This window comes from Muscardinus avellanarius (assembly GCF_963383645.1).
Source record: "Muscardinus avellanarius genome assembly, chromosome: 19".
Classification (NCBI taxonomy): domain Eukaryota; kingdom Metazoa; phylum Chordata; class Mammalia; order Rodentia; family Gliridae; genus Muscardinus; species Muscardinus avellanarius.
The window spans coordinates 871709-894543 of record NC_137805.1 but is presented as its reverse complement, the minus strand read 5'-3'; the positions used below and the strand labels follow the sequence as shown (position 1 = coordinate 894543).

General features: G+C 39.2%; 1 protein-coding gene across 2 annotated transcripts in view; it reads left to right on the top strand.

Moving 5' to 3' along the window:
* The window catches only part of PCSK2 (proprotein convertase subtilisin/kexin type 2), a gene marked incomplete at both ends in the record, with an annotated part of 308819 nt that overhangs the window by 239057 nt on the left and 46927 nt on the right, over positions 1-22835 (top strand). For both annotated transcript variants that reach the window (XM_080716067.1, XM_080716066.1), the window contains one exon: positions 7088-7176. In XM_080716067.1, coding sequence (XP_080572193.1) covers positions 7088-7176 — 89 coding nt within the window. The remainder of the gene's footprint in view (positions 1-7087; positions 7177-22835) is intronic.

Sequence of the window (22835 nt, the reverse complement as noted above, 5' to 3'; positions counted from 1 at the left end):
AATATAAAGTTAGCAACAAAAATATCACTAAAGCTGGAGTTAGACATAATTGGCAATGATAGTTGCAACCTCCTTTTGGAAAGGGCCTGGCTTTGGCCTGATTAAGTAACTACCAACTCTCCGAATGAATACTGAAAAGGGCAGGAGCAACTGATCTGCCAACTATTTGCTATCTCTCTGGATCTAGTATGTGCTAAATTAATTTTTGTGGGTTGATCCAAGACCAAAAATATAACTCAGCAGAACATCGTTGTTTTTGTTGCTGTTGTTGGTTTGTTTGTTAATTTTTATTGGCATATTAGCATTATATATCATAGTGGGATTCATAGTGACATATCCATATAGACACATGGCATAATTTTGTCTGTTTCCCCCATACCTTCCTTTTTCTTGGTCCTCTTTCTCTACAATACTGGTCTTTCTTTTTTTTTTTTTTTTCAGTACTGGGTCATTGTACCTCCAAGCTATATCCCCAGCCCTATTTTTTTATTCTTTATTTTGAAACAGGGTCTGAGTTTCAAAGGGCCTCACTAAGTAGCTGAGGCTGTCCACAAACTGCGATCCTCCTGTCTCAGCCTCCCAAATGCTGGGATTACAAGTGTGCTACACCATGCCTGGAGCCTCTCTTCCATTTATCATGGAGTCACTTTTGTTTCCTTTTCCAACAGAAACTCTGTGTTTCAAATCCAAACACAATCTCAATCAAACCTTCTTGTGTCACCGATGTGCTGTACAAATGCTTTTATTGAAAATGCCTTCTTTCTTAAATATTTTCATTTGCAAACTTGCTCTTGAAAGTACAATTTTAAACTGGCTAAAAACCTCTAATTTGAACTAAATTGGTGTTTTTGCATAATAAAAAAATTCATTGTCAGCAGTGAGAATTCCCATGTCCAATCACCTCAAGACATAAGTCACAATGACTCAGGCAAGCACGATCCTTGTGTCTTTGTAAGAAAATGATTCCTGAGTGTCCACTTTGACCAATAAATGGGTTTTTCACAATTATCAAGTCATTTTCAAATATCCTTCTGTGCCACGGCTTATTAATACAAAGACTGGGTGTCAGCCAGCTCAAAACACAGCTGTTATTGCACCAGATCATGGGAAGAGGATAGGTCTAGAGGTCAAGCCCACAGCACTGGGGGAATCCTTGGTCCAAAGGGTTAGCACCATCTTAGAGATGATCTCTGCTTGGCGTAAGAAAGACTCAAATAAAGCATCCTTCCCATAAGCGTAAGATGTGCTAACCAGAGAAAAGTCCCTCTGGGATGAAATGATGGTATGTCCAGTATTTTCTTCAGTGCTCCTTATATCTTGAGTTAGTAGGTTGGAGAGTGTGTTGGAGAGTTGAGGAGATAAAAATGGTCACAGATTAGTCATTGTAAAGCCAGGGGATGGGTACATGGGAGTTCACCCTGTTTTCATATATCTTTGATATTTTCTGTAAGGAGTGAACTTAAAGTGCATAGGTCATAAAAAGAGGCATTGAATAGGCCCGGGACTTGGGCTCAGTATTCATGAAACTACTAGTTTGGTGTGCAGACTTCCAAGGATCCTGAAATGTCATATGAAGAGGAAATGCACTCCCAAAGCACTGCAGCGCACAGGCGGCACAGGCGGGAGAGGCGCGCACAGAGGCAGTGAGCAGCCAGCTCGCGTTAACCCTGCAGTCAGGGCTCTGCCTGTCTTCACTCAGTTTAGTCTCATAATAACCCTCTGCATAGATATTTCCTAAATCGTCCTCATTTTGGAAACTGAGGCACGGAGAAAGGTGGAAAAACAGGAAAGTACAGGAAGGTAGGTGGTTTGGGGGACTGCTCTTGGAGTTAGAGACCAGGGCCAGAGACAACTTCCCAAAAAGGGCTCATGGCAGAAGTGGGAGAGGGAAATTTTTGGCAGTCTACTCAAAGAAAGAAGAGATGGAGGGGCTGCGTACGTGAGAAAGTAGCCGGGGACGTGGATGAGAATCGCTGACCCGCTCTGAATGTGCTCCTCGTCGCCCTTGGCTGATGAGGGATCTGCCATTGATCCTGCAGAAGCCTCTGGTCAGCCGTGCAGCCCAGAAGCATGCCTCAGATCCTCGGGTGTTCTTTGCCTGGACATGGATACCAAGTGCCCCATCTCTGTTCAGCAGACTTGGAGCTCTTGGGGCTAAAAGACTAATTGATGCTAACCTGGGATGGGCTTGTTGCTGTAGACTGTCACAGCCACACTGCCTGCTGCAGAGGCTAGTTAAAACACAGCAACAAGCCAGGCATGGTGGCACAAGCATGTCATCCCAGCATTCGAGAGGCTGAGACCGGAGGATCTGGGTTTGCGGACAGCCTCAGCTACTTAGTGAGGCCCTTTGCAACTCGGTGAGACCCTGTTTCAAAATAAAGAATAAAAAATAGGTCTGGGGGTGTCGCTCAGAGGTAGAATGCCCCTGGGTTCTGTCCCCGGTACTGGGGGGGAAAAAAGCATTAATTGTTGACAGAAAATGACAAAAACTTTCCATCCTCACTGCTGCAGAAAACAGAAAATAAGATTCACTACAAGGAACACCCTCCAACAAGCAAGAAAAATGTTCTCCTCAGGCAGGAAACTGAGTTCACTAGCAGCACTCCCCCTTGGGCTTTCCTGACATGTTAAGCCATCACAGCATGCTTACTCATTACCTTGCTTTCCTTCAAGTGTATATTTGCTTAAGAACATATTTATTTATTTATTCATTCATTCATTCATTTATTTAGTTTGTGGTACTGGGGATGGAATTCAGGGGCATTCTAGCTCTGAGCTATACCCCCAGCCCTATTTTTTTTTCTTCTTTTATTTTTGAAACAGGGTCTCACTGAGTTGCAAAGGGCCTCACTAAGTAGTAGCTGAGGCTGTCCTCAAACCCTAATCCTCCCGTCTCAGCCTCCCAAATCCTGGGATTACAAGCGTGTGTCACCATGCCCGACAAGAACATATTTAAAACACCAAGCCACCGGGCGTGGTGGCGCACGCTTGTAATCCCCGCGCTTGGGAGGCAGAGACAGGAGGATCGTGCAGGCTCGAAGCCAGCCGCACGTGCTGGCTTAGGAGATCCTGTTTCCAAATAAAAAATATAAAAATAGGTCTGGGAGTGTAGCCCGGAGGTGGAAGGGCTTCCAGGAACCCCAGTACCACCAAAAAAAAAAAAAAAAACACCAAGCCAAGGACTCATAAAAACAAAATTCATACATATGCAGGAATATATCTCTTTTAGGGAATATGTATATTACAATAATGTCTTGCCTGTGCTTGGTTTGATTTTGTAGAATTGTTCCTAAGCAAAGCCAGCGTATTTATTCTTTGGTGAACTATTTAATAATTATATAAAGCATTAAAGCTCCAGGGATATCATTAAGCACAGCTGAAAATTTGCAAATGGATTATAATTTTTCCCAATTCTGCTTGCAATCAGAAAAACACATTTGGCAAAAAATAAAATAAAATAAAATAAAATAAAATAAGAAGAAGAATAACCCAAATAGCAAAAAGGTAGAAAATGTTACACATTTAACAAGCACCAACATTGTGCGAAGCAGACGTAATTGATTTGCTGTGGGGCGTTAGGATCTAGCATCACATCTTTTTTTTTCTTGCTGGCATTCACTAAATATTGATCGGCTGAATGATGGATAGGTGGCCTGCCTCTTCAGCCATGCTGAGGTGCCATGTGTCCCTGACATCGGTCTGTTTTAAAGCTACCTGCTACTCACAGGTCTCGTGGTCCACATTCTGTCAATAATCTTGCAGCCCTGCTCAGTTTTAGGTCAGTGCTTGATGATGCATCACAGATCTGTATTCCACTGCTGTGCTGTTATCCATAAAAATTCCTGTTGCATAGCGTTTCTTTGACAGGCATTCACCACCAAATGTCATCCCTGCCATTGGCAATATTTATGAAGCACCCGAGGATGTAGCACACTCTATCTATTAAACGCTAAGGAGTAAGGTCCTGAATTAAATGCAGTTCCTGGCTGCAAAATGTTTACTATAATTTCAAAAACAGAGAAGACATTTATTACCCAAGCAACCAGAACAGGGGGAAGAAAGAAGGGTAAAGGATTGTTGAAGAACATGGGTCTCAATATGAGCCAGTTTGATGGATAGCATTAGTTAAATCAGGAAGACTTTGGGGGATTGGCTTTTTCTTATTAAAAGTCATATTTCATTTTAAAGAACCTTATGTATCCAGCCATGGAATAAATGTGAGAAAAATGGCCTTCTCTGGCTGGCTGTTTCCACCCTGATGTAAATTGATACTTTACCCTGGTGACAGGTAATGGTTTAGGAGGAGATGAACATCTTTTGCTTCTGCCTTTATGAACTAATTCTGAAATTGCCTCCTAGATAATAAAATTCAAACTGTTTTCAAAGAGCTAACCTAAATTTTTTCATGGTAGCTTCGAGATTACCTTATAATAGACATTAACTTAAAGGTTGCTGTGTGTGACTCGTCCTCTCTACATTCAAACGAGAATACAATGAAATCCATCAGAGTGTAATTTGGGTAGCTATTAGATCCATTTGAGATATACTATAGTATTTTAATATTTCAACTCTAGTCTTCTACCTGAATTAGACAAATTTTCAGTATTTAAATTTCCCCTCCTACTAAAATAAATATATATGATACAGAGTTAGGGGGTATGAAGAAAAAAATTTTTATTGCATTAAGTATACCTGTGTGTTTGGTATAATCATTGTTTCTTTGGAAGGTAATATCTGCATGCTATCTTATTGTGTGGCAATAATTCCTTTCTCATTAACTTTATTTTATACTTTTATTAATACCATGTAATTATATATTACAGTGAGGTTCAAAGTGATACAAATATACATGCACACAGCACTTCGTGTGCTTTCTTCCACATCTCACCTCGCTCCCTGCCACTACCCGTACCCCCTACATCAATATGTAAAATCGGCAGTGATACATTCCTGTATTCATCTAACTCCAGTTAGAGTAGCAATCATCAAGAATACAAGCAATTATAAGTGCTAGCAAGGAAATGGGGGAATAGGAACTCTCATACAGTGTTGATGGGACCACAAATTAGTACTACAGTAGAAAAGTTACTGAAATGGAGGTTTATATATCCCAGCAACTGCCTGAGGAATAGGCCATAAGTCATGTATAGTTGTAATGTAAGTCCTAAGTCACACAGAGTGTTAACATAAGTCGTAAGTCACATAGATTGTAACTTGTTCAGGAATTTCCTCCAGTCACTGGCTGCCATGTCTCAGTGGCAGTAAGCCCGCCTGCCTAATTCTGCCCTTTGTTCTATAAAATGAGAGCTCATGTGGATTTGGGGGTCAGAGCTTTTCAGGAGCTAACTCATGTCTGCCAGTGTAATAAACTTCTTGTTCTCCACCCTAATTGGCTTTGGGTCCATTATTCCCAGAGAATTTCTACAACACAAGCAATAATTCCTTTCTTAAGAGAGAAAATACAGCCAATTATAATGAACAGATGTAGTGTTACATGAATTGTTTGTTTGATCCAGAATGAGTGATCTGGAATTCATTTCCCTTTCTTATAAAATAGGACTAATATTCTCAACTTGAAGACTTTCATTAGGGGTTAGAGATGTACACAGAGGGCACGTTGGTAGACAGATGGCACCCAGTAGGCATTCCCTAAGTGGCATAAAACATAATTGTGAATTTCAGTAAAGAATTTCTACAGGCAATAAGTCAAGGATTCCCCAACTTTATAGAAAAGTATGAGAGTTTATGCCAAATGGATGGCCCAGACATCAGCACTCATCTGAGCTTTTGACAGACTAGATAATGCTCGGCATAAGGACAAACTTTCTGGCAAGTGTCTAGTACCTGTTGTTCTACCTTGCTGATTAAAAACAGAGTTGCATTCAAGAAACCTTGTATGTGTGAGGCAAGATCAGTTGATTAGGAAAATGAAGAGGCCTAACAGCCTCAAAAACATGGGAGCTGCCCCTTGCGTTCATAGAAGACTCTGCATTGTTTTGCCCCAGAGCCAGGGTTTCCCTAGGAGCAGCATGGTACCTTCTCACTTACCACCTCATCTGTCCCATTCTGTCTCACCTACTCTAATGAGTAGGTCTTACATTAGCGAGCCCACTGGACATTAGTCAGCATACATGGTTCATGCCAAATCAACTGGGGATCATTACATTTCAGCTCTGATTATATCTAACTCTGAAACTTCTATCTCTGAAGACATAGCTGAAAATACTATAGCTGGCCACTGAGGGACTTTGGCTGTTTAAATAATATTTAGAAGTGCTATGTGCATGTATGTCTGTACTATACTATGATGTGAAAGTCCAATGCACCAATAAACATATTAATATTGGAGGAATATTAATATTGGAGGAAAAACATATTAATATTGGAGGAATATTAATATTGGAGGAAAAAAACAGCATCCTGTAAACTGGCCACATGGCCCCTTGCTATGCTGACTGAATCTGCCTTCTCCCCAGAATCTCTGGGAATCCAGAATTTAAGGCCAGAAAAAGTCTTGGAAGAATCACCTAGTGCCTGTCATTCTTAATCTGGTTAGCCTCAAAGGTTCTATAGACCTTTTTGAAATTGTATGCAGAATGCAGCCAGTGTCTTGCTTTTTCATCCCTAGATGAAAGTGGGGGCTTGAAGTATGCAGTAATGGCAGGGTCCCATGAAGGCAAGTCACCATCACCCTGTCTGGACAGGCAGCATTGCATCCCTGTGTACTGCAACAGCCTTGGAAGTAAGCAGCACCACGATTCTAGCGCTTCCAACATTCAGAATGGTTCCAACTATATTGGGTTTCATTTTTGAGAAAACCTGTGTATTTTCTGCAGGTATATACTTCAAATTTTAAAGATCAAATGTTAAGGTTTAAAACGTTCTTAGAAAAAAAAATGAAGAAGTCCAGTGGCAAGAGAAGGAGGAGTAAAGAGAATGTTGAAAACTGAGTGGGCTACAGGCTGGCTTAACCCCAGCTGAACCATAAAAAATAAAATTAAATTGTTTCCAGCTGGTAGAATTGAAGAAACTGCCTCCAAATTATTTTGACATGATATCTAACTTACCTTTATTTTTTCCACAGCCATGGAACCCGATGTGCAGGAGAAGTTTCAGCTGCAGCCAACAACAATATCTGTGGGGTCGGGGTGGCATACAACTCCAAGGTTGCAGGTAAGATGGCTGCCAGCCAGCAGGTGCTATGCTAGACAGGCCCAGACAGTATCATTCTCTGGTCTTTAGACTAACAGGGCCCAGCAAAAAGACCCCACTGGGACAAGATAGCTAGGATTCATGAATGAGCAAGAGTTAAAAAAAAAACTAAAAAATTGTAGCCTGCCCAGCAATATCAATACATCCTTAATTTTTAAATTTAAGATACAGAAAGCATATAGATCATAAACATATAGCTCAATAAATTTTCACAAATGTAGCAGCATCCATGTAGCCATCAAAAACACAAAAATGACCAAAGCCCTTCTCAAAACCCCAGTCACTACCCACACGTGTACCCAAGAATACCCACAATCATGTTTTCCATCAGCAAAAATTGGTAATTTCCATGTTTTGAAATTTATATAGATGAAATTGTACAGTTGCTATTCTTTGTGTCAATGTCAATAACATTTTAATGAGACTTCAAATATGAGATTTTAATTTAATGAGACTACTTAATTTAATGAGACAATAGAATATAAGAAGTCCTTACAAAGAGGAAAAGATAAACATTTATGAGATTCACAATTTTCAAAGATAAAAGCAAACTAGTACCTGTGAGGTAGACTGACTGAGGCATGCTAAACAGAGGGAAACATGATTCCTGCAGATCCTCAAATCAAGACTAAGAAAATACAATTATTAAATTGACCCATGCCTCCCAATCAATTATGACCCTAGAAATGATCTTATCATTGGCAACACTAGAGATATAATCTTCATGTCTTCAAAATAATGATTATTAAACACCTACTATATTCCAAGTATTAAGGCTCTATTGGTCAGAGCAGTGCATGTTATATACACTAGAGAAAAACACAGATGTGGAGTTAACAGTAAGAGTACAATGTGATAATTAATAAATCATAGGTATTTATAAGGCGCAATATGCTCACAGAGAGACTGGAAGAAGCAGCATAATGTGAGGGAATTTTTCTCAAAGGACATAAAACATCATGGGAAGTAATCTGGTTAGAAAAGGAAGATAGGGGGTGAGGAGTTCCAAGAATAAGAAATACATCTTTCCTCTTCTCTATATGTCCTAGTTTACTCATTTACTTGTCAATTCATGTATACGTTATTTTATCAGAATGTATTTACAAGCGTGCACACCCAGTACCACTACCAAAAAATATATATATTTACAGATATTTACTAGTTATCTTCCATGTTTCTGGCTCAGTTTTAGTTACTTGGAATGACAGAGTGATGAGATAGACATCTTTATAAATGATGATTATCATCTGGTCATTTTTATATTGAAAAATGTATAATGACTCTTTCTTGTTGATGCTAGTTTGTACAAGCTGAGGCAATTGAACCTTAGCTACAAAACTATTTCTACTGGAAATAAGGTCATAGATTCATAGATGGTTGAGATAGGACACATTCCCAGATCTTCAATTTTCTTTGGCTTTTCTTCTGAAATAAAATTTCCTGGGAAGAATCTATGATCATTAAAAATATAGGACTTCTGGAAAGATGGCAACTGAGTAAAGCAGCATTTACAAGTACTGCTAACATTTGATCTCTATTGCCACAAAATCAGCACTTTTCATAACTAAAAAACACTACCGGCAGAGAAATAAAAAGTGGAAACACAAGGGCCAGAGAAAAAGAAGACTAGAAGAACAACCAGAGACCAGAAAAGAAACCAGCCCATGTTGCAGAGTCACACTGGCGCCATCATGCCTCACAGCACCAGGCTCCAGAGAGGAAAGGTAAACAAGGAGCTGAAGTGAGCAGCTGCGGATCATTTGGGTATAATTCAGCAGTTCTTTCAGCAAAAAGAACGTCGTCTAAAATTTCCAGTGGCCAAGCTCATCACACCTTCCAGGGACTCAGAATGGAGCTCAAAACCAGAAAATAAAGTGGATCAGTGAGAAGATGGCAACCGAGAAAAGGGGCGTTTACATGTCCCACTAACAATGGATCTCTATTACCACAAAATCAGCACTTTTCATAGCCAGAAAACACCATCAGCCAAGAAAGAAAAACTGTAAATACAAGCGAAAAAGAAAAAGAAAGCTGGAAGAACAACCAGACACCAGAAAATAAACCAGCCCCCAGTGCCGCCACGGCGCCATCTTCCCTCGCAGCACCAGGCTCCAGAGAGGAGGGGGACTCAGAATGGAGCTCAAAACCACAGAGCATATACGCCGGCCTCACAACCGAGGGCGCGCCGCAGCAGCGCCATACTGCCAGTTGCGGCAGAGAGTCAGATCAGCACACTCACCAGGCAATCCACCAGGCTCCAGAGAGGAGGGGTGGACAGGGAGCTGAGGTGAGCAGCTGCAGAACAATTGGGTGTAATTCAGCAGTTTTTTCAGTGCAAGGAGCATCTAAAGCTCCCAGGGGCCGGGCTCAGCACACCCTCCAGGGACTCAGAACGGAGCTCAAAACCAGAAAAGAAATACACCAGCCTCACGGCTGAGGGCATGACAGTGGCGCCATATTGTCAGCAGCAGCGGCAGCAAGTTCACCGAATCCGCAACAGATCAAGATCACTGCACTCAACAATTGTGAGTCAAATTGCAGCCCCTAAAGGATAAATCCCATTATGCATCCCCAGGGACCTGCATGGCTTTGATAATCTCCCTGGGTCTGAGATTTTGCAGTCCAACCCAGTGAAAGAGTAGCAGTGGCAGATATACCACACCCTAGTAGCAGCTCCCTGTGGGAAAACACCCAGCGTGGCACACCCATGGTCTCATGCAGCCTCAATTAACTCCCTGGGTCTGAGACTTTGCGATACAACCCAGTAAAGGAGTAAGGGTGACTGAGGTTACCACAGACGTGAGATCCAGAGCATCCTAAGTGAAGTCATAGTGATGCGGGGAAGAACCCAGAGAAGGCACAAACTTCTGAAATCATGAGAAAGAGAAATAAAAATGGAGCAATGAAAGCCCACAACCCCACAACATCAGAACCTGATAGAACAGAAATTCAGAGATCTCTAGAAGATCAAATCAGGAAAATAACTGTAGGAATAATACAGGACCTTCAAAAAAAATTTAAAGAGAGTCTAAAAGAGATAAATGATGCAATTATTGAAGTAAAGGTCTCAATTCAAAGTATAAATAATCGATTAGACCATATAGAGAATAGAATCTCACTCCCAGAAGAGGATCACTCCAAAAACGAATGCATAATTTATAACTTAGAAAAAAATCAGAGAACAAGAATCTGACATTGAAGAAATATGGACCCATTTTAAGAGAGCTAACCTAAGGATAATCAGAATAGAGGAAGGAAAAGAAGGTGAAACCAAAGGGATCAATAATCTCTTCAAGGAAGTAATAGCAGAAAATTTTCCAAACATAGAGCAAGAGGTCGATACACAGGTCCAAAAAAACCTATAAAATTTAGACAGAATCAGAGAAAAGGTTCCCCACACCACATAATTGTCAAAATGACCAATGTGGAAGCCAAGCAGAGAATCTTAAAGGCAACAAAAACAAAGGGCCAAGTGACATTCAGAGGCAAACCAATTAGAATCACTACAGACTTCCCAAACCAAGTCATGAGAGCCAGAAGGGCTTGGAGTAACATTCTAAACTCTGAAAGAAAACAACTTCCAACCAAAAATTTCCTACCCAAGCAAAACTTTCTATCAGATTAGATGGGAAAATAAGAAGCTTCCATGACAAACAGAAACTGAAGGAATTTATGTCTTCAAAACCAGCGCTAGAGAAAATACTCAAAGAGATTAACTACAAAGAAGAAATAGGTAACACACACCAGAACCAGAGAAACAAGAGTTTCCATCCAACAGACAACTAAGCAAAGAAGAATAAACAGTATTTCAAACAGAAATAAAATCTTAACATGTTAGGAATTAAACGTTATCTCTCAATAATCACACTGAATGTAAGTGGCCTCAATTCCCCAATAAAAAGACATGAAGTGGCAAAAAGGATTAAAAACCAGAATCCATTTATCTGCTGCTTACAAGAAACACACCTTACAAGTAAAGATATGAACAAACTCAAGGTAAAGGGCTGGAGCAAAGTAATCCATGCTAATGGAACTTGAAGGCAAGCAGAAGTAGCAACTATGATATTAGACAAGTTAGACTTCAAACCCAAACTTATTAGAAGAGACAAAGAAGGTCATATTTTACTGGTAAAAGAAATAATCCAGCAAGAGGAAATAACAATAATCAACATCTATGTTCCAAACATATGTGCAGCTACTTTCATAAATCAAACTCTTTGTGACATGAAGTCACACAAAAATCCTAATACAATAATACTGGGGGACGTCAAAACACCTCTCAAAACACAAGACCAATCGTCCAGACAAAAGGTCAGTAAAGATGTCTCAGAACTAAACAATGCCATTAATCAAATGCACCTATTGGACACATATAGAATATTTCACCCAAAAACAGTGGAGTTTACATTTTTCTCAGCTGCTCATGGAACCTTCTCTAAAATAGATCACATCCTGGGACACAAATGAGCACTAAAAAATTCAAAAATGTTACATACTTCCCTGTGTCATCTAAGACTATAATGGAATAAAACTAGAAATTAGCTATAAAAAGACCCAGAGAAGCAACGTAAACATCTGGAGACTGAACACCACACTTCTGAATGAAGAATGGGTCATAGAAGATGTAAGAGTTAAAATCAAGAAATTACTAGAAACAAATGAAAATAAAGATACAACATATCAAAACCTCTGGGACACACTGACAGCAGTATTAAGAGGAAAATTTCTAGCACTGAGTGCTCATATAAGTAAAACAGAAAATCTTCAAATAAATAATCTAACGACACACCTCAAAGCCCTTGAAAAGCAGGAACAATTGAACCTCAAAGCCAGTAGAAGACAGGAAATTTTTAAAATAAGAGCAGAAATTAACAAAAGAGAGAAATTATAAAATTACAAATTTTAATTGTTTCTTGAAAAAATTAACAATATAGATCAACCACTAGCCAACCTAACTAAAAAATAGAATCAACCCAAATTATGAAGATAAGACATGAAAAAGGAGTGTGTAGAAATTCAGAGGATTATCAGAAACTACTTTAAAAAACTGTATTTGAACAAAATGGAAAATCCAGAGGAAACTGACAACTTCCTAGATAAATACAACCTTCCTAAACTGAGTCAAGAAGATATAGAACACTTAAACCAACCAATAACAATCAAAGAGATTGAAACAGCAATAAAGATCTTACCATCAAAGAAAAGCCCAGAACCAGATGGTTTCCCAAGTGAATTCTATAAAACCTTTATAGAAGAGCTAACCCCAATACTCCTCAAACTATTTTGTGAAATAGAAAAAACCGGGAATCTCCGAAATACATTCTATGAAGCCAACATCACACTAATACTCAAACTGAATAAAGACAGTTCAAGGAAAGAAGACTACAGGCCTATATCTCTGATGAACTTGGATGCAAAACTATTGAACAAAATACTAGAAACCTACATTCAAAACCACATAAGAAAATCATACACCATGACCAGGTAGGGTTCATCCCAGGGATTCAAGGCTGGTTCAACATACAAAAATCAATCCATGTAATTCACCATATAAACAGAATCAAAGACAAAAATCACATGATCATTTTAATAGAAGCTGAAAAAGGATTTGATAAAATTCAACATGTATTTATGATAAAAAAAAAAAACACTGAAGAGAATTGGAATAGAAGAAACATATCTCAACATCATAAAGACAATCTACAATAAGCCCACAGCCAACATCATATTAAATAGGGAAAAACTTCAAGAATTCCCCCTAAAACAGGAATGAGGCAAGGATGTCCATTGTCACTACTTCTCTTTAATACAGTACTAGAGACTCTAGCCAGAGCAATAAGGCAATAAAAGGAAATCAAAGGAGTACAAATAGGAAAAGAAGAACTCAAACTTTCACTATTTGCAGATGACATGATACTATATTTAGAAAACCCAACAAACTCAACCTAAAGGCTTATAGAACTGATCAACAAATTCAGCAAAGTATCTGATACAAAATCAATCTTAAAAAATGAGAAGCTTTCCTGGACACCAACCATAAATGTACTGAAAAAGAAATTCAGAAAACACTTCTACTCAGGATCTCCCACAAAAAAAAAAAAAAAAACTTAGGAATAAACTTAACCAAAGAGGTTAAAGATCTCTACAAAGAAAATTATAAAACATTGAAAAAAGAAATTGAAGAAGATCTTAGAAGATGGAAAGATGTTTCATATTCATGGATTGGCAGAATGAATAACATTAAAATGGCCATCTTTAACGCAATGCCCATTAAACTACCAAGATCAATCCTCACAGACATAGAAAAATCAATCCTTAAATTTATTTGGACAAAGACTTGGAAATTAAACCAGAGACTTTGAAGCTCCTTGAAGAGGGCATAGGTCCAACACTACAACACATAGGCACAGACAAACATTTCCTCAACAAGACCCCAAAAGCACAACAAATTAAAAGGAGAATCAATACATGGGATTGCATGAAACTGAAGAGCTTCTGTTCAGCAAAGGAAACTATCAAGAATCTCAATCGAGAGCCAACAGAATGGGAGAAGATTTTTGCCACCTACACCACTGATAGAGGACTAATATCTAGAATATACAGAGAACTCAAGAAACTCAACACTAAGAAAACAAAACATCCAATAACAAAATGGGCAAATGAACTAAATAGACACTTCACAAAAGAAGACATTCAAATGGCCAATAAATGCATGAAAAAATGCTCAACATCACTGGCAATCAGAGAGATGCAAATCAAAACTACCCTGAGATTTCACCTAACTCCAACTAGAATGGCCATCATTCAAAACACAAACAACAACAGATGCTGGCGAGGATGTGGAGAAGTGGGAACTCTAAGACATTGTTGGTGGGATTGCAAATTAGTGCAACCACTTTGGAAAACAGTATGGAGAATCCTCAGAAGAATGGGAACAAATCTACCATTTGATCCAGCAATACCACTGTTGGGTATCTACCCAAAAGAAAAGAAACCAAACTATCAAACTAATGCATGTGTATCTATGTTCATAGCTGCACAATTCACCATAGCCAAACTATGGAACCAGCCAAGATGTCCATCAACAGATGAATGGATTACAAAACTGTGGGATATGTACACAATGGAATTTTACTCAGCCATCAAAAAAAACTCAATTACATCATTTTCAGGGAAATGGATGGAGCTGGAGGACATTATGCTAAGTGAGATTAGTCAGGCACAAAAAATAAGAAATCAGATGCTTTCCCTAATATGTGAGAGTTAGGGAGAAATGGGTCATAGGAGGAACTCTTGGAAGAGCATCAGTAACTTTTAACTCTGTTTACATTGTCTTTGGATATACAATATTTTTTTATTTTTTAAGGGAGTTTATTTACCCTTTTGTTGCCTGTGCCATTGAAATCATATCCAAGAAATCACTTCCAATTTCAATGTTGTGAGGTTTTATGACCCAGATTTTCTTCTAAAAGCTGATAGTATTAAGATTTATATTTAGGTCCTTTATCTATTTTGAGTTAATATTTGTATATGTGTTAGGTAAGGGTCCAATTTTATTATTTTTCATTTATTATTATTTTTCAACAATATTTAGTTAAAAGACTAGTATTTCCTCCACCAAAAGTTCATGGAAACCTTGTCAAAAATAACTTGACAATGTATGGAAGAATTTATCTCTAGGCTTTTATTTAGCTCCAATGGTTTATATATCTGCCTTTAGAACAGTACTACACTGTTTCAATTATTGTAGCTTTATATGGTTTGAAATCAGAAAATATACATCTTCTAGCTTTGTTCTTCTTTGAGACTGTTTTGGGTATCTAGAGCCCATATTCCATATCAGGATAGATTTTTTTTTCTGAAAAATAAATAAATAAATGTATGATAGTTTCACCTAAAAAAAAAAAGAAAAAAAAATATTCTCTGGTAAGAAAGAAAGCAAAAAGAAATATTGAAATGTTATCTTTAAGTCATCAAAAGTTTGGTACCAGACAAATGAAACTGTTATGTGAGATTATCAATGTTAATATTGTATAAATTGCTATAATACTAGATGTCAACCACTAAGCCAAGCGTGGGAAGGAGGGATGGGGAGGGAATGGGGTGGGGATCGGGTAGGGGCTAACTGGGCGATGTGTGCATGTATGTCTACAAAAGTATCTTATTTATACCACTATGATGTATGAATACATTGCACCAATAAAAAATAAATTTAAAAAAAATAAAAAATAAAAAATATATTAAAAAAAAAAAAAAATTTATTTGGAACATCAAAAAGCCCAGAACAGCCAAAGTAGTTCTCAGCAACAAAAACCATCCAGGAGGAATCACAATATCTGAATTTAAACTATACTACAAAGCCATTGTAATAAAACAGCATGGTACTGGCACAAAAACAGATACATAGACCAATGGAGCAGAATAGAAGACCCAGAAACAAGTCCACACACTTTCAGCCAATTGATTTTTGACAAAGGGGCCAAAAGCATATACTGGAAAAAAAGACAGCCTGTTCAACAAATGGTGTTGGCAAAATTGGTTAACCATATGCAGAAAATTGGAAATAAATCCCACTTTCTCACCCTGCACAAGAGTCAATTCAAGATGAATCAAAGACTTGGAAATCAAACCAGAGACCTTGATGCTCCCTGAAGAGGACATAGGTCCAACACTGCAACACATAGGTACAGATAAACAGTTTCTCAACAAGACCCCAAAGGCACAACAAATTAAAAGGAAAATCAATACGTGGGATTGCATGAAACTGAAGAGCTTCTGTTCAGCAAAGGAAACTATCAAGAACCTCAACCGAGAGCCAACAGAATGGGAGAAGATTTTTGCCACCTATACCTCCAATAGAGGACTAATATCTAGAATATAAAGAGAACTCAAGAAACTCCACACTAAGAAAACAAAGCATCCATAACAAAATGGGCAAGCGAACTAGACACTTCACGGAAGAAGAAATTCAAATGGCCAATAAATGCACGAAGAAATGCTCCACATCATTGGCAACCAGAGAGATACAAATTAAAACTACCCTGAGATTTCACCTAACTCCAACTAGAATGGCAATCATTCAAAATACAAACAACAATAGTGCTGGCGAGGATGTGGAGAAGTGGGAACTCTAAAATATTGTTGGTGGGATTGCAAATTAGTGCAACTACTTTGGAAAACAGTATGGAGAATCCTCAAAAGAATGGGAATAAATCTACCATTTGATCCAGCAATACCACTTCTGGGTATCTACCCAAAAGAAAGGAAACCAAACTACCAAACTAATGCATGTGTATCTATGTTCATAGCTGCACAATTCACCATAGCCAAACTATGGAACGAGCCAAGATGTCCATCAATAGATGAATGGATTACAAAACTGTGGGATATGTACACAATGGAATTTTACTCAGCTATTAAAAAACTCAGTTACATCATTTTCAGGGAAATGGATGTAACTGAAGGACATTATGCTATGTGGGATTAGTCAGTCACAAAAAATAATAAATCAAATGCTTTCCCTAATATGTGAGAGTTAGGGAGAAATGGGTCATAGGAGGAACTCCAGATGAAAAAGGAAATACTATAGATGAGCAAACAAGACAACCTAAAGGAGGAGAAAGGAGGGGGGAAGAGGAAAATCTCTAAAACACACAATGTACTTAAACATATCAAGGTCAACCACTAAGCCAAACAAGGGAAGGGAATGGGGTGGGAATTGGTTAGGGGTTAAATCAGTGATGTGTACATGTATGTACACGCAAGTTTTTCTTACCCCAATATGATATATGAATATAATGCACCAATAAAAATTAAAGAAAAAAAAAAAAGAAATACACCAGCCTCATGGCTGAGGGCAGGTCAGCAACGCCATATTGCCAGCAGCGGCAGTGAGTTCACCACGCCTGCAACAGCTCCAGATCAGCACACACAATAACTGTAAGTAAAATTGTGGCCCCCTACAGGAGAAATCCCAGCACTGCACCCCCAGGGACTTATGGAGCTTTAATAATCTCCCTGAGTCTGAGATTTTTTAGGCCAACCCAGTGAAGGAGTAGAGGTGGCAGAGATACCACACTCTAGTCACAGCTCCCCATGGAAAAACGCCCAGCTCAGCACCTCCACGGTCTCGCACAGCCTCGATTAACTTTAAGATACAACCCAGTAAAGGAGTAGTAGAGGCTGAGATTATCACAAACTCGAGATCCAGAGCACCCTAAGTGAAGTCATGGTGGCCTGGGGAAGAACCCAGAGAAGGCACAAACTTCTGAAATCATGGGAAAGAGGAACAACAGTAGAGCAATGAATGCCCACAACCCCATAATACCAGAACCTGATAACACAGAAATTCAGAGATCTCCTGAAGATCAAATCAGGAATATAACTGTAGAAATAATACAGGACTTTCAAAAAGAATTTAGACAAAGTCTAAAAAAAAATAAAGGATGCAATCATTGAAGTAAAGGCATCAATTCAAAGTATAAACAATCGATTAGACCACAGGGAGAATAGAATCTTGCTCCTAGAAGATGATCACTCCAAAAATGAATGCATAATTTATTACTTAGAAAAAAAATCAGGACTTCTGGGAAGATGGCGACGGAGAAAAGCAGGGCTATGAGCCCCGCTAACAACCAATCTCTATTACTACAAAATCAGCACCTTTCATAGCCAGAAAATACCATCAGCAGAGAAACAAAAAATGTAATTACAAGGGACAGAGAAAAAGAGGGCTGGAAAAATGAGACACCAGAAAGATACCAGACCGCAGTGCTGCGGCCAGAGCCGCAGTGCGGAACGGCGGCGTGGGCGCCATCTTCCCTTGCAGCACCAGGCCCCAGAGAGGAGGGAGACTCAGAACAGAGCTCAGAACCAGAGAGGAGATATGCCGGCCTCACTTCTGAGGACGCGGCAGCAGCACCTTACTGCCAGTGGCAATGGCGAGTTCACCGGACGGTACAGACCAACACACTCAACAGCCCACCAGACTCCAGAGAGGAGTGGCAGACAGCGAGCCGAGGTGAGCCACTGCGGAACAGCCGGGTGGTATTCGGCAGATTTTTCGGCGCAGGGAGCATCTAAAGCTCCCAGTGGCTGGGCTCAGCACACCCTGCAGGGACTCAGAGAGGAGCTCAAAACCAGAGAAGAAATATGTCAGCCTCACGGCGGAGGGCGTAGCAGCAGCGCCATATTGCTACCAGCGGCAGCAGCAGCAAATTCACTGAGTCCACTACAGCTCCATCAGCCCACTCAACAACCGTGAGTCAAATTGCGGCCCCTAGAGGAGAAATCCCAGTACTGCATTCCCAGGGACTTGACCCAGTGGGAGAGGGCAGTGGCAGAGATATCACACCATAAGAGAACGCCCAACCTGGCACCCCCCATAGTCTAAAGCAGCCTCAATTGACTCCCTGGGTCTGAGACTCTGCGATACAACCCAGTAAAGGAGTAGTGGGGACTGAGATACCGCAGACTCGAGATCCAGAGCACCTTAAGTGAAGTCATAGTGACACAAGGGAAGAACCCAGAGAAGGCACAAACTTCCGAAATCATGGGAAAGAGGAATAACACTGGAGCAATGAATGCCCACAACCCCACAACATCAGAACCCGATAAAACAGAAAATCAGAGACTTCTAGAAGATCAAATCAGGAAAATAACTGTAGAAATAATAGAGGTGCTTCGAAAAGAACTCAGAGAGAGCCAAAAAGAGATAAAGGATGCAATTAATGAAGTAAAGGCCTCAATTCAAAGTACAAACAACCGATTAGACCACATGGAGAATAGAATCTCGCTCCTAGATGATCACTCCAAAAATGAACGCATAGTTTCTAATCTAGAAAAAAATATCCGACAGCAGGAATCTGACATTAAAGAAATATGGGCCCATTTTAAGAGAGCTAACCTAAGAATAATTGGAATAGAGGAGGGAAAAGAAGGTGAAACCAAAGGGATCAACAATCTCTTCAAGGAAGTAATAACAGAGAATTTTCAAAACATAGAACAAGAGGTCAATACACAGGTCCAAAAAAACCTATAAAATTACATTTAGACAGAATCAGAGAAAAGGTTCCCCACACCACATAATTGTCAAAATGACCAATGTGGAAGCCAAGCAGAGAATCTTAAAGGCAACAAAAACAAAGGGCCAAGTGACATTCAGAGGCAAACCAATTAGAATCACTACAGACTTCCCAAACCAAGTCATGAGAGCCAGAAGGGCTTAGAGTAACATATTCCAAACTCTGAAAGAAAACGACTTCCAACCAAAAATTTCCTACCCAGCAAAACTTTCTATCAGATTAGATGGGAAAATAAGAAGCTTCCATGACAAACAGAAACTGAAGGAATTTATGTCTTCAAAACCAGCGCTAGAGAAAATACTCAAAGAGATTAACTACAAAGAAGAAATAGGTAACACACACCAGAACCAGAGAAACAAGAGTTTCCATCCAACAGACAACTAAGCAAAGAAGAATAAACAGTATTTCAAACAGAAATAAAATCTTAACATGTTAGGAATTAAACGTTATCTCTCAATAATCACACTGAATGTAAGTGGCCTCAATTCCCCAATAAAAAGACATGAAGTGGCAAAAAGGATTAAAAACCAGAATCCATTTATCTGCTGCTTACAAGAAACACACATTACAAGTAAAGATAGTAACAAACTCAAGGTAAAGGGCTGGAGCAAGGTAATTCATGTTAAGTAGCCATCCTAACAAATGTGAAGTAGTATTTCACTATAGTTTTTATTTGTTATTTCCTTAATGATTAATTATATTTTTATAATGATGAGTGATATTCATGTGTTTATTGGTCATATAAAATCTTTGGAGATTCATTATCTATTTTAGTCTTTTACCTATTTCTAAATTGTATTGTTTGCTTTTATTGTTGCTAAATTTAGGATTTCTATTTGGAATATTAATATACCTTCAGATATAGTATTTGGAAATATTTTTTCCCATTCTATCAGTAACTTTTAATTTTGTTTACATTGTCTTTGGATGTACAATATTTTTCTATTTTTTATGAAGTTTGTTTGTTTATTCTTTTCTTGCCTGTGCCTTTGGAATCATATCCAAGAAATCACTGCCAATTTCAATGTTGCAAAGTTTTATGACCCTGGTTTTCTTCCAAAAGTTTATAGTCTTAAGATTTACATTTAGGTCTTTTACCTATTTTTAGTTAATATTTGTATATTGTGTTAGTTAAGGGCCCAATTTTATTCTTTTCCATGTAGTTATTATTTTTCAACAATATTTAGTGAAAAGATTATTATTCCTTCACCAAATGTTCTTGGAAACCTTGTCAAAAATATCTTGACCATATATGGAAGAAAAAGAAAACAAACATATCGAAGTTAATCAGGGAGCCGGGCGTGGTGGCGCGTGCTTATAATCCCGCGCTTGGAAGGCTGAGACAGGAGGATTGCACAGGTTCGAAACCAGCCTCAGCTACTTAGAGAAGCACTCAGCAACTTAGTGAGACCCTGTTTCCAATAAAATATAAAATAGGTCCTTAAGTATAGCCCGGAGGTAAAAAGCCTCTGGGTTCCACCCCCAGTACTACCAAAAAAAAAAAAAAAAAAAACAAAGTTAATCAGGAAACCAAGCATGGGAAGGAGGGAGGGGGAGGGAAGGGTTAGGGATTGAGTAGGGCCTGATTGGATGATGTGTGCATGTATATCTCCACAAGTTTTTTATCCCATTAAGATGTATGGCTACAACACACCAATAAAAATTTATTTAACAAAAATATATATATACAAATTATTTTTGAAGATGCTCAGATCTCTTCTAAATGTTTAGCTCAATGGATATCATCTTTAAGGAGATATATCCAACCCAGAATCTTTTCTTAAATTTAATTGGACTAGATATTTAATAATTTCCACTTTACAGGGGCTTTAGAAATGGGAATGGAAAGTCACTGAAAATTTAGAAAACAACACCCTCTCACCCAGCAAAGAGAGAGGATGAGAGAATCATTAGCTTTCAACAAGATGCCTGAGAATGGAGTAGCCCTGGCTTGTTCCAAGTTTTGCATCAAATTGCTTCTTAATTTATTCAGCTGAGTCATTCAACCTTGTGTGTTTTTTTTTTTCCTTAACAACTGTCTTGATATATTTTTTCCTAGCAATTTAATGGAACCATAAACCTACTTTGTGCTGACACTTGCGTTTCCAGGGACCTAAATAAAGCAAATGTAACCTACACAATCCTAACATTAACTGTTCCCAGCACTGTTTGCTGAATGTCTTGACTGAGCAGGGTGCAGAATTCCACAAAGGAATACAGCTGGAGGTTTCTGAAGTGTAAATAGAGGAAGCTTTGCCCCTTGGGTTGCAGTTCTTTTTGCATGTATTCAAAATACAAGCATTAATATGTCAGGAGCCATTATGGGCTCAGGAGAAAGAGTGTCATTTGGTTAATATTTTAAAAGCCAGGCTCACACCTCGGGTGGTATCTGAGGCTAGGTAGAATCTCTGCTTGCTGTAGAGAACTGTAGGCAACTGAAATTTTCAAACTTGAATCTCACACTCACAATGATTGTCTTCTAAATAGTTTTGAAGGCTCTGCACACCCCAAAAAAATGGCTTTTTGAACTAAGGGTTTGTAGAATGACAGCCTGCAAAAGTAGCAAGTTGAAGGAAGCTCATGATTTTCAGGAATGGTTGGTGTGGGGTGGGGAGTGGGGGGTCCTGGTCTCCCTCTTCTCTTTCTTCTCTCTTATTTACATTCTGAAAATATCTACAATGGTCATCAAAAGTACCTAATTAGACTGGTGTGATGGCAGATGCCTGTAATCCCACTACTGGGGTGACAGAGACAGGAAAATCAAAAGTTCAAGGCCAGCAACTTAGATAGTTTCAAAATAAAAAATAAAAGGTCTTGGAGTATATCTTGGAAGTAGAATGCCTCTGAGTTCAATCCTCAGTATCCTTTAAAAAAAAAAAAAAGAGTACCTATTCTCTTTGGGTTCTCTGAAAATAAAATCTGAAACAATAACTTGGGCGCAAGCAATTTATTTGGGAGGTGATCCCAGGAGGCCGAGTGAGGAACTGGGGAAGGAAGAGAGACTAACAGAGCAGGCGATGAGCTGCTCAGCTTCAAAGACATCAGGGGCTCAATTCTGCAGGTGGCCCTCTGAGGGACCGCGACAAACACCCCTCAGAATTGCCCCCCACATACAAGGGAAGGAAGTTGAGGGTTAGCTCATCGAGTCATTGGTTGGGAGTGGCTCCTGGACACTGTCCATGCCCAGCTCACTAGGAGAAATAGAACTGCCCAGGCCGAGAGATGCAGATGGCAGCTGGCAGGAGGAGTGCGTGCCTGCCCTGACGCCCGCAGCCTGAGGACACTCTAGTCCTAACTGCACAAGGGCTGGGACGCTCTAATCTGTGCGCTTTAGGGCAGCCCCCACCCTGTGACCTCAGTCCCAGGAGGCTAAAATGAATTCTACTTGAGGAAAACGGACAGTTACTCAAGGATTGCAAACAAAAAGTTCACCACGCTCCTCAGCCTTTAGGGAGGATATTTTACTTATTTCAGCACACAATGCCGAAAGTTGGCTGATTTTTAATTGCTCACTATAAATGATCCACTCTCCAGACT